This window comes from Sphaerodactylus townsendi, linkage group LG05 (genome assembly GCF_021028975.2).
Source record: "Sphaerodactylus townsendi isolate TG3544 linkage group LG05, MPM_Stown_v2.3, whole genome shotgun sequence".
Classification (NCBI taxonomy): Eukaryota; Metazoa; Chordata; class Lepidosauria; order Squamata; family Sphaerodactylidae; genus Sphaerodactylus; species Sphaerodactylus townsendi.
The window spans coordinates 39,339,971-39,352,807 of NC_059429.1; the positions used below are offsets into that span (position 1 = coordinate 39,339,971).

Consider the following 12,837-nt stretch of genomic DNA (forward strand, 5'->3'; position numbering starts at 1 on the left):
CGGTACTTATTTTTGTGAAAAGTGTCAGACAAATTCAAACAGTTACTCTGTGCTATGCAACTACTTTGAAAGAGGCTCCAACATTAAACATGGGTTTATGTATGCTTCGTTGATGTGAGGTGAATTCTGCTAGAATTGGGTCGTAACAAAAACAAATAAAGCACGTTTCTATAGAAGTTTAAACGTCAGAGAGCCTTGTGGCACATTAAGAATTGTGGGAAATAGTTTCATGAGTGGGTCAAAGCTTGCATAAAGGGACCTCCAGGCTTCCTCCCATTTTTTGTACCCATTGATCCCAATGAAATTTTGTTCCTGGGATTTGTGGTGGGAAGTGGGATTCTTCAAGCAGAGCTACTGTTTCAGTGGTGGTGCGCCCGCAGAAGAGGTATTCTGGATCCATCTTTAACAGATTAGTTGAACAATTCTTCAAGACTAGCAGTGCTTTCTATTTTTGGACTCGGGCTCATGAAGATATATGCCACAATAAATCTGCTAGGGTTGTAGTTTCTGCCTTCAACTCACAGTTGGATCTTTCCTGTCTCCTCTTTCCCACAGCAGTCACCTGTGGCTTCCAAAAGGTTGATACTGAGAGTCACAGGAGACTCATGGCAAAATATAAAGAGGGGCTACAGGTGGAGTCCAGTATCAGTTGAGTCTCTTGGAAACTGCAGCAATGGGAGAACTGCCTGCCTTGGCTGTGGCTGGTGAGCCCTCAGCAGGCTCAACAGCCCAGATCAGTCCTGGGAGGGGGGTTACCTCATCTGGCAAGCCTGCAGGGGGCTCACCTGCACAGAATGGCACTGGGGAGGGGGGTTAGCACTGAGGAGGGTGGCTGCCTCCGCTGGCAAACCCTCAGAAGGTTGGGGTGGGTGCCTGGACTTTCAAGCCTGCTGCGGGCTTGCCAGGTCAGGAGCAAGGTTGCCTCAACTGGCTTGCAGGCCTGAGAAGAAGAAGGAGGAGGAAGAGGCGTTTGGATTTATATCCCCCCTTTCTCTCCTGTAGGAGACTCAAAGGGGCTTACAATCTCCTTGCCCTTCCCCCCTCACAACAAACACACTGTGAGGTGGGTGGGGCTGAGAGAGCTCCAAAAAGCTGTGACTAGCCCAAGGTCGCCCAGCTGGCATGTGTGGGAATGCACAGGCTAATCTGAATTCCCCAGATAAGTCTCCACAGCTCAGGCAGCAGAGCAGGGAATCAAACCCGGTTCCTCCAGATTAGAATGCACCTGCTCTTAACCACTAAGCCACTGCTGCTTCTCAAGGGGCTGGCTCCGGCTCCTGGACCACATGTTTGACACCCTTGGTTTATAGCGGGGTGGCCAACCTATGGCACTCCAGATGTTCATGGACTGCAATTCCCATCAGCCCCTGCCAGCATGGCCAATTGGCCATTCTGGCAGGGGCTGATGGGAATTGTACTCCAGGAACATCTGGGTACCATAGGTTGGCCACCCCTGGTTTATAGCATACGGCCTTTAGTTCTGAAGGTACCTTACGTGTCTTTCAGTAAGTTCTAAGCAGAGTTTACCCTTCTAAGAACACTGAAATCAATGAGGTCAGATTGGTCAGCACTGTCACTGTATTGCAGCCAAAAAATAGCAAACATGGGATAACACTTTGCATTGGAGACACTCCATGGTGAACAAGAGTTTGAGTACCTTTTCATCTCTGAAACTGTACAATGTAAAGGACTTTAGAGGAACTACAGATTGCCATGGATGGTGGGCTTGCTTTGTGTGATATGGTTCTTCATTTGAGCTCGAGGACAGCTGGGTGTTTCTCAGTTGACCAATCAGGGAGGCAGGAGTAAATCTAATCTAGAACTTCCTGGGACTACTGAGACACGCCCCGCTTCTCCTCCAGTTCTCACCTGCTTCCAGGGAGAGCAGTTGGGTACAGCAGCCTATCCTCCACTGTGCACTATTTTCTCTCAATTTTCTCTTATTAGTTTACAGTAGGTTCCCTCTTCTTTCTTTCTTTACCTTCCCTTCACCTTCTGGCCTCCTTCCCTCCTTCAACCCATTGCTGTCTCCTGCAAAGGGGGATTTCCCCCTTTTCCTCCCTCCTCCCCCCAAGCCTTGTCTCTGTGCTTGGGTGTGGGCAGAGGAAACAGCCCTCCATTTTGAGGATTGGAACAACAACCACTAGTATTTTTGCACTAGAGCAGGTCTGTGTTTTCTGGGCAAAGAGGCTCACATTAGCACTGAAAGAGAATAAGAGCCAAAAGGAAAATGCCTCACCAAGACGAGCATTTCCACCCATGATCAAGGACTTGCTCCATCAGGGACTGGTGCTGCACCCAGAACCAGAACGATGGAACTTGTCTGTGTGGAGATTGAATGGCGGGACCTGATTGCTTGAGGCTACAGTTGAGTAGTTGCCAAGACGATTCTTGCCTCAAGAAAAGTGTCCACCAGAAGGATCTATAACACTTCTTGGAAGCCCTTCGCTTGAGGAAGAGCGAGGACCTAGTGGTACCTCTGATAAGGGACGTGCTCGGATTCCTGCAAGATGGCCTGGGTTCGGGTCTCTGCTCTTCAACTCTCCGCAGACAGGTGGCAGCCTTGGCTTCAGTCATACCCAAGCTGGACAGCTGGATTCCAGCTTATCACCCCCAAATCAAGCGGTTCCTCAAGGGGACCTCCTGCCCACCAGGCATCACTTCCCCCATCTGGAAGCTCCACACTGTTCTGCACACGCTAACCTGTCACCCATTTGAACTGATCATGGGCATTTCCCTCAGACACCTGAGGAAGAAAACTATCTTCCTTGTGGCAGTCACCTCAGCCCACTCTGTCGGTCAAGTAGTTCTGTTGGTCAAGGTTCCCCAGTGCATGTTTCACAAGGACAAAAGAGTCCTCTGCACAGACCTCACCTTTATCCCTAAGGTCAACTCAGCCTTCCACAGACAGCAGGAAATTTTCCTACCTTCCTTCTGCCCAAACCCACAGCATCCCAAGGAGCGCTATTGGCACAAGCTTGACATTAGGCGTGCACTCAAGGCATTCCTTACCAGGACTCAGGATTTTAGGAGATCAGAAGCGCTCTTCATCTCTGTCGCCAATCACAACAAGGGCTCAAAATTGTTCCCCAGTGAGAGAATGTATCGCCGAGGCCTACAGGGAGCAGAAGGTGACCGTGCCGGCAGGCATAATGGCACACTCTGTGTGGAATGCCTCAACCAGTTCTGCCTTCAACAACAGTGCATCGGTGGAGGAATTATGCAGGGCGGCAACTTGGTCTTCAATCTCCACTTTTGTCCACCACTATAGACGCCAGATTTGGGCACAAAGTACTTCAGCAGATTTTGGGCCATCTCACTAGCAATCCGGCACTTCCAACCCCACCTGGAATGAACAGTGAAACTGCTAGGGGAGGTCCTTGAGCTCAAATGGAGAACGACCATTGGTACTTACCCGTGAAGGGTCTTTCTTCTTTCAGCGAAAGAGGATACCTGCCCTCCCATTTGTCGTTTTTCCTTACCCAAATGCCAGGCATCTGTACTCTTAGTTACACTGTTATTTATACTTATGATCATATGTATATTAGTATATTCCCTTCAGTGTTGGTGTTGGAACTTCCTTGTTCGGTTCTTAATTCTTTACTGTTGAGTTGCATAAGTTCTTCTCCAGGTTCTTGCCCCCCTTCTCCCCCCCTGTTGTTGTTGTTGTTAGCATACTCACAAGGGTTAAATCCCAAAGGGAAACTTTGCTGCTGGTCCAAGCTGAGATGCAAACTGCTGGTCGGAGTTCCCGAACTGGAGGAGAAGCGGGGCGTGTCTCAGTAGTCCCAGGAAGTTCTAGATTAGATTTACTCCTGCCTCCCTGATTGGTCAACTGAGAAACACCCAGATGTCCTCTTTCGCTCAAAGGAGAAGAACCCTTCAAGGGTAAGTACTCGTCATTCTCCCCTTCTTGAATTTTTAACTTTCTTTCTGTCATGTACTTCATTTAATCAGAAGCATTGCAGCATGGTATGAGGGGGGAAAGACCCTTTTTCCATTGAAAGCATCTTTATATCAATACACTGTCTTGATTTCCGGGGCTGCTTGAAAATAGCTGCAGAGAAACTAAGGTTATTCCATTTTTGCCTATGGGAACACAGCATAGGGAGTATATGCTTTTCTCTCCGTCAAGGCTGGAGATTTTTTAATGACCTGCTTTTTAAAAGGAAATCCATCATTAAAAGACTATAACAATCATGGACCTAGTGGATCATCTAGCCCAACACTGACACATTGAACAAATTTCAAGTTTTTTAAATGTTCATCTTCATTTCTCATGGATGACAACTGTGAACTACTGCAGCTTACTGTAACATCTTCTGGTGGATAATAAGACTTGCCTTATCTGATAATGGAGTTCAAGTCATTTTTAGAGATGGCACACATTCCGCACAGGTTTACAAGAGAGGTCTTTTTTAATTCAGTGACTTTGTTTCTTTCTCCCCTTCCAAACATACCCTTATTTTTTTCCTTCTTCCCCTTCCTACCTACCCTTTTAGTGCCAACAATAAATAGTGTGGCACCTTTCCCTCCATCCCAGGAGGAGAGCAGGCAAACAGGCCGCTGTCTCCAGAGCTGGTAGCAAACTTGTTCAGTAGATCATCCATCGGGATGCATGTGAGTGGTATGATTGGCATGTTCAACCCTCAAGATCGAGCAAAGCATCGCTGCAACAAGTTCAGCTTCCCAAGCCTAGGAAGTTAAGTCCATTTCTAAACTCAGTCCCTCCATTTTGCATCTTAGGATGTACCGCTATACTGCAGGGTCTTCCAGGTAGTATTCTTTATTCTTTTCCACCTCTTGAAATCTGTTTCCATAAACTGTGTTTGAAGAGATGTATGTCTTGGTCATCTTTACTGTGCATCTATTTCAGCAGTTGAACTCACATTTGCTTAAGGCATCTGTACCATGCTAGGTACTGATCTGTTTCCTTAATCCTTTTATGAAACAAAAACTTTGACTGCTTCTTTTTCTTTCCACTGTGTTTTATCAGGTTTACCTCATGTATAGCCTTTTATAATATCCTCAATGAGTTAAACGACTACGCAGGACAGCGCGAAGTAGTAGCAGAGGAACTGGGACATAGGGTATATGGAGAACTGCTGAGATATTCCCACGAACTTAAAACTGAAAGAAAAATGGTAAAGAATTATTAATAAAATTCTTCTACACTCCCAGTATTGTTTTCTGTTCCTTATCGCCATTCTGTGTTTACAGTAAGTGCTGCAGTTTGGGGAAGCATGTGCATATATTGAAGGCTAAATACCTTTTCGAAAGTTATTTTAACAATTCATGTTCAACATTTTGCAGCACCTTCAAGAAGGTCGAAAAGCTCAACAGTATCTTGACATGTGTTGGAAGCAGATGGACAATGTGAGTGTTGTTTCCAGCTTTCCTATTCAACTTTAGGTTGATATATCTTAGTAGGCAATTGTTGGCACAGAAAGGAATTGTGTGTTAATCTAGTTATCACTGAGCCATCACACTGATTTCATTGTTAACGAGACAAGAAAGATTACTAGATCATTATGGTGCTAATTTCCAAATAATCAGGCCATTATCTACAGAGAGACTGCCTTGAAGGATTTACTAACTACACTTCAGCTGTATTAGAATGTATTGGACATACCTCCCAGCCTCATAGCTCTGATGTGGTTACCAGGAGCAACATCTTGCTAAAATGGAAGATCGGAGTATAGGGTGCAATCCAGATCTTATAAACCGGAGTTAATTTTGCCAGTGGCTTACATAAACATGGTCATTAATAACCTATTTTTTATGAGCTGGAGCCTACCTAATATAATTCAAATGTTATCAATTGTTTTGGAGGGTCCCCCCTGCCCCTCAGTTATTTCTTTTTGTAGTTTAACCTCAAATTGCACTAAACAAATGAGTCAGTATGTAGTTGCAGTTCAAGGGAAGTTCATGATAAGAACATAAGAAAGAGCCTGCTGGATCAGACCAGAGTCCATCTAGTCTAGCACTCTGCTACTTGCAGTGGCCCACCAGATGCCTTTGAGAGCTCACATGCAGGATGTGAAAGCAACGGCCTTCTGCTGCTGCTGCTGTGTCTCTAAATGTGTTTGAAGATTATGCTGCCAAGCCTGTGGAAGACCATAGAGGCAGGGAGAATTTATGGGCCCTGTGTCTTCAAGAGTCAGACCATGTACTAGAGGTTGTCTTTGTCTTCCCTTTTCAGTATTACAGCTGGAGAGATATATGCTTGCCAGCTTAATTGTAATAATAATTATACCGTGCAGTTCCTTGGTTCATAAAATGGTTCACAGACGTTCAATGAGTAACCCTTGCAACAGTTCTGTGCAGTAGGCTGGTATCATTATACTCGTATTTCCGACATGGGCTGGAAACGCCTTGGCTTACTCCTTGAACCATGTGCAACCAATATTCTCCTCCCCTTCCCCCATCTCCTGTCAGTATTTCCTTGTTGCACCAGAGGCTGCTAATTAATTTTTGAAAAACTTCAAGGGTATCTTGAAAATACTATCCTAGGGACTTAGTGGAATGGTGGGGAAAGAGAGGTCACAGTCACGCAAAGTATTGTGGCCTACCATCCGATAGGCGGTATCCCAGGACTTGGGGTAGCATGAAATGTTACTGTAAATATGTATGTAAAATGACATAGCAATGTATTGATCAGATCTCTAATATGACTTCACTGCTTTGTAGAGCAAAAAGAAATTTGAGAGAGAGTGCAAAGAAGCAGAGAAGGCTCAGCAGTGCTACGAGAGACTGGACAATGATACCAATGCGACTAAAGCAGATGTTGAGAAAGTAGGTGACATCACTTTTGAACACCGTCATTCTGGAGGAATAATGCTATGTTTTTGAAAAGGCACTCTGAATCGATATTTTGACCAACCTAGAATTTACTGTTTACTAAATGTCATTGCCCGGATAACCATGGGCTAAAAAATATTTTAATGAAATACTTTTAATGACAGGTAACAGCATTTTTCATATATACTTTCTAGGAAGTACATGCTATGTTTTCTCTTTCATTGGTGCCTGATCATGACCCAAAGAAAATGAAAGGAACTGTGCATTAGCAGTGTTCATGGATTGCTCCTTTAATGAGACAGTCTCTCTCTCTCTCTTACTGGCTTGTCTGATTTTGTCCTACATAACTGAATAGTAGTTTCAAATAATGCCTAAGGCCTAAATTAAAAAAGGCAAAATAGCCTCAAAATAGTTATGAGCTCTACTTTCTCAGAATGTGTGTTAGAATGCCCAGCTAAAAAGCCACAAGCTAACGTTGTGGAGGATGTCAAAAGTGGCTATGGATGTTGATAAAGGGGAAAAGATTCTGTAACACAGCAAAACCTAAGGAAAGGATATTCTAAAAATATTAAAACATGACAGCATTTTTGTGTGTGACCAGCCTGTTACTAAATAATATTGTATTAAAAATACAAACAAAACTTTTATTATCATCTGTGTGTCTCTTATCAGGCTAAGCAGCAATTAAACCTGCGTACACACATGGCTGATGAAAACAAAAATGAGTATGCTGCCCAGCTGCAAAATTTCAATGGTGAACAGCACAAGCATTTCTATATTGTCATTCCACAGATTTACAAGGTAAATATTGTATTCTCTATCTAAATATTTTACTAAAAAGGTTGGAGACAGTTTCAAGGTGCACCTCAGATATTTGAACCAGAAAATGAGATGGTCTATATCATCACTTGATCAAACAAATTTGAATACCACAACAACTGTTCCCTTTGGTTCAGCAGTTTAATGTTGTTAACTACTGTTCTAAAAGCTGCATTCCTGAATCCTTGCTCGGATCCTGTGGACAGTCTCTGTTGACAGAAAGCGTATCTGTCCAAGTAGTGAAAATTCATCATCCTGATGAAGCCCAAAATGCCCTCCAAAATATTGATCGTAAGGGTCAGAAGCATCAGCACCAGATTGCCAACAGCCTGGGTACTTTTCTGACACAAAAAATTGTCTCATATTGGAATAGCAGAAAGAAAGAAAGAAGGAAAGAAAGAAAGAAGGAAAGAAAGAAAGAAAGAAAGAAAGAAAGAAAGAAAGAAAGAAAGAAAGAAAGAAAGAAAGGCCTGTGTTTCTTGCTGAGTTTCATAGTCAGAGTGCCAAGAATGCCACTGTGATTGTTTTCTGTTGATCAGCATCTTTGTCAAGAGAGCTATGTAGACAAAACACTTCCTTATGTTTTCTAATACAAGAAAATATTTTCAAAATCCATTGTTCAGATTTGTTGACACTTCAGAAAGATGAATAAATTTTTAAAGACATTTTTCCCCCCGGATAACTTTAGAAGCAGCAGTTTTAGCCAAGCTTTCCATATTACCGTAAAAATTAATCACCATTGATAATGGATTCCATTTTTCTCATTGTACAAAGAGACATAAATAAATGAAATAGTCTTGTGGTGTATTCAGTTTGAATACCTGAAGAGAAAATTTGCCCTCCATAGTTACAGTTAAAAACATACAACTTCCATTTCCCCCACTTTAGTTATTTCCGCACAGCAGAAATAAACATTTTGAGGTATTTTCAAAACCATTTTGGGGAAGAAGTTTGCACAACTCTGTCCCCTAAAACGTCTTCACAATGTTTTATTTCTCAACCCAGCTTTTTCAAAAATGGTTAAACTAACAGGCTTTTCCCTGGGTTGAAGATGTTTCCTGCCTGCTGAGCGAACAAAAGCAGGCAGGAAACGCTTTACTTCTTCCGCCCAAACCTCTTATTTTCATTTTCGCCATTCGTGCCCACCATTTTGCGTGCTGCAGGAGATTCTCTGTGAAGGTTCCCCATGGAGATTTCCTCTGTTTGCAGCTCGTCTGTGCTCAATTTCCATGTAAAAAGTAGATGAATAAAGTTTGTTTTGCCTAGCAATCTCACACATGTGTCTTTTTTAACAGCATTTTTCATATATACTTTCCAGGAAGTACATGCTACACATGTTCTTTTATTGGTGCCTGATCATGACCCAAAGACAGATGGAAGGAGTGGTGCAACAGCAGTGTCCATGGATTGCTCCTTAATCAGACACACTCTCTCTCTCTTACTGGCTTGTCTGATTTTATCCTACATAATGGAACAGTAGTTTCAAATAATGCCTAAGGCCTAAATTAAGAAAGGCAAAATAGCCTCAAAATAGTTATAAGAGATCTGCATTCTTAGATTGTGTGTTAGAATGCCCAGCTAAAAAGCTAGGTGCTTTACCCCTTTCTTTAAATAGCTACAAGCTAACTTTGTGGAGAATGTCATGATTAGAGAATCTGCAGTAAGTGCATATTTGTGGCATCATAACTTTGCAGATATACCCCTCAAAACAAAACAATAAAGGAAAAATGACGTGTGTGGGATAGTTAAGCAAAATAAACTTTATCTACTTTTTACTGGAAATTGTGCATGGATGAGCTGAAAGCAGAAGAAACCTCTGTGGAGAACCTTCACCAAATAGCGGAGGCAGGAGAATCTCTGTTTCAGCACACAAAGTGGTGGACTCAACTCTGTAATTGACCAGAGCTCCATTGGCCAGCAGGCTGGAAAAAAGAACCATTTGGGCTGCCAACGCTTGTGTTCTCCTGCATTGGGAGACAAAATGCCAAAACAGATCTTTTAAAAACGTTTTCAGGATGTTTCATTTCTGCTGTGAGGAAAGGACCTTTGTTGAAATGTTTGAGGAAACAAATGTATAGCAATTTTGTTCCTATTGAATAAGTCATTCTTATGATTTCTTAATGACAACTCTTACTTTGCAGTTTGTGGAGTAGACCTCAACACAATAATAGACTTTCAAAGAATATTATCTTCACAGTCAGATTATTCATTTGGGGGTGGGTGTTATAGTCCAGTTCCTTTATGTGCATGAAGACTTTGTATTTGCTAAATTGATCTTTCCTATTTTTCCTTTCTCTTTTGAGCAGAAGCACTTCAACAGTTTAAAAACAACTTGAAATGAAGTGCAAAGATTAATGTAAAAGGGAGACTACTTGGTGTTAAGACAGTCGCTTCCTGTGTTCTGTCTCTGGCTGGGAAAAATGAGAGTCTCATTCTCTTGAGATGGCCAGGTGCAGGCATCAGATGTCACCTGGATGAAGGGACTGGAATTGAGTTCTAGGACTGCATTCATATTTCCCCTTATGGCCGGGTTTGGAGTTGGGTAGCTTCTCACACCCTCGCTGAACGCATCCAGGTTTTGTTTGTGGAGGCTTAGTTTCAAAATGCAGATTCCTATATCCTCTGTTACCCCAACTTGATTAAGTCTCATGGTCCAATTAATTGCTGTGAATAATTTTATTAAAGTAGAACTAGAGTCTACCTAGGTTGAGTCAGGATGACAAGGTTGGTTGCTTTCCAGATTTTGTTTGGATTGCTTTGATGGCACAGTGAAGCTGTGGCTTGGAAAACCCCATCCATTAGCAATACTTTTTTTGGGTCTTGTTTAACAAAAATGTGTTTATTAATTAAAAGTGATCGCTTTGCCTGCGTTTTTGCAGGGGTCTGTTTGTTTTCTTTTCCTTTTGGGAGGGCGGCGGCTCAGTTTTAGAGCATCTGCCGGGCATACTGAATATCCCAGGAGAGAAAAGCAAGGGATAAATCTTAACTATTATTCTCTTCAGGTTTTTTTGACATTTCTTTGTTGATACTATTTAACGGGATGAAGAACAAGAATTGAAATAAAAAGTGGAGAGATAAATGTGGCCCACTGTATGCCTATAAAGTATGTTTGAATGTGAAGGATGCTCAAGTTTTTCCCTTCTTGTTGTAGCATCTTCAAGAAATGGACGAGCGAAGAACCATCAAACTCAGTGAATGTTATAAGGGGTTTGCAGATTCTGAACGCAAAGTGATTCCAATAATTTCAAAATGTTTAGATGGAATGATTTCTGCAGCAAAATCAGTGGACGAGCGCAGGGTAAGTTGCACTGGTGCTGTATGGTTTTCACATCAATATTAAGCACGCAGCATTAGAGCAAATCTAGCGAATTTAGTTCATGTTAACTAATAATGATCAGGATCACATATGACCACCTTAGGAAGTAACACATTACAATCGCATAATTTGTGTCTCAACAAGCTGAAAGAGACTCACCAGCATTGTGTTGTGGCCCTCCTCCCCTTTTTGTTGTGGGATGCGCCTAACCAGGCTGTACAAACAGGAGGTTGATTTAATCCTCCTTGGATCTCTGTATGGTCAGTTGCATTCAGCTTGGCAAGTCATACATTTTTCACTGGATGTCTGCGAATGTGGAAAGAAAAAGGTGGTTACTGCAGAGATCCCATTTTCTCTTTTTTAGGCTACTTCATAGTGTATATAATGCCTGCATAATAGACAGTTGTTTGGCCAGAAAAAAATTGCCCAGAAGAGGTGCCATTTCATTGTATGACATTCTTGTACCTCTTCCTCTTAAATTTTAGTCAGCAGTTTATCAAGGGATTTGGGTTCCTGATTGGAACTATTGTAACTGTGAACCATTTCAGAGTTTTACTTTTATTCACTTTATTCATTTTTATTTTGGGTTGGAGCTAAAGAATTGTCAGTGACTAATATTAGTAGAACAGGACGCTGCTGCCTCCTTCCTCTTGCTGTAGCCCTTTGAACCGCTCTTGAAGCCTGCTTCCGTTGTGAGGGCATGCCAAGGGAAATTGTGGGAGCTAAGAGGGGATCTGCAGTGGGAAGGGGAAACTGGTGAAAACTGTTCTCCTCCTCTGCCAATAGAAGTGCCTGTAGCGTTTTAAAATCCTGTGTGTGTTTCTTTAAAATGAGAAGTAAATTGTAGAAGGAAGGGGAATGAAAAGAGTGACACGATCGGTTGTTGCTGGAGAGTGATTATGCGTAGAGTTGCACTGATATTACTTGTTTTGCACTTTTAACATCTAAATGGAGGAGAGGTGACTTCAGATGTGATGATATTGTTCAGAGAACATTTATCACCGATGCTTCATGCGCTCTGTTTGTCTCCAAGTCTGACTCCTCCAACACAGAACTTTGGCATGTTCGGAATCTGATACTTGCAAAGCGGTATACAGATGCGGAGTTTGCACATTTCTTCAGTGGAGAAGGGGGTGTGGAAGAATAAGACCCACGGGGCATTTGTCATTTCTGTTCTTTCTGCAGCCATATCATGTTTAAATTGATTTAGATGCTGGTACAAAACAAAGATCCAGAAAACTGTTTCTGTAAACAGAATTATGTCTGTCTGGAACAGTAATGATTTCTGGAAGTCTCTTTTTAGCTATGCATGTTACATCTCTTGTATTGTTAAATATCCCTTCAATTAAACCATTAGCACTTTGTGTAATCATTTTATAAACTGTATCTCTCTCATCAAGGACTCTCAAATCGTAATAGACTCCTTCAAGTCTGGCTTTGAACCTCCCGGAGACTTTCCCTTTGAAGATTATAGTCAGCACATTTACAGGACTGTTTCTGATGGAACAATCAGTATACCAAAGCAAGAAGGAATGAAGATCGATGCAAAAACCACTGTGGGAAAAGCAAAGGGCAAACTGTGGCTCTTTGGAAAAAAACCAAAGGTAAAAAAATGTGAAATGTAAAAAATTGCTCACAAATTTTAAATGAAAAACACACAGTATATTTGTAATATGTGGTAAAGGTTGAAGTGGTGTCCATTTGAGTCAGTATAATATAATATAATATAATATAATATAATATAATATAATATAATATAATATAATATAATATAATATAATATAATATAATATAATATAATATAATATAATATAATATAATATAATATAATATAATATATCGTTCTACATATTTCTAGAATGCTCACTGTATAACATTCATATTGGCAAAAATGACAGCTT

General features: G+C 41.7%; 1 protein-coding gene across 4 annotated transcripts in view; it reads left to right on the forward strand.

The window, feature by feature from the left end:
• The window catches only part of FNBP1L (formin binding protein 1 like), a 78,213-nt gene that overhangs the window by 38,665 nt on the left and 26,711 nt on the right, over nt 1-12,837 (forward strand). For all 4 annotated transcript variants that reach the window (XM_048497509.1, XM_048497511.1, XM_048497510.1 and 1 more), the window contains exons 4-9: nt 4,997-5,144; nt 5,314-5,376; nt 6,691-6,795; nt 7,474-7,602; nt 10,772-10,918; nt 12,337-12,540. In XM_048497509.1, coding sequence (XP_048353466.1) covers nt 4,997-5,144; nt 5,314-5,376; nt 6,691-6,795; nt 7,474-7,602; nt 10,772-10,918; nt 12,337-12,540 — 796 coding nt within the window. The remainder of the gene's footprint in view (nt 1-4,996; nt 5,145-5,313; nt 5,377-6,690; nt 6,796-7,473; nt 7,603-10,771; nt 10,919-12,336; nt 12,541-12,837) is intronic.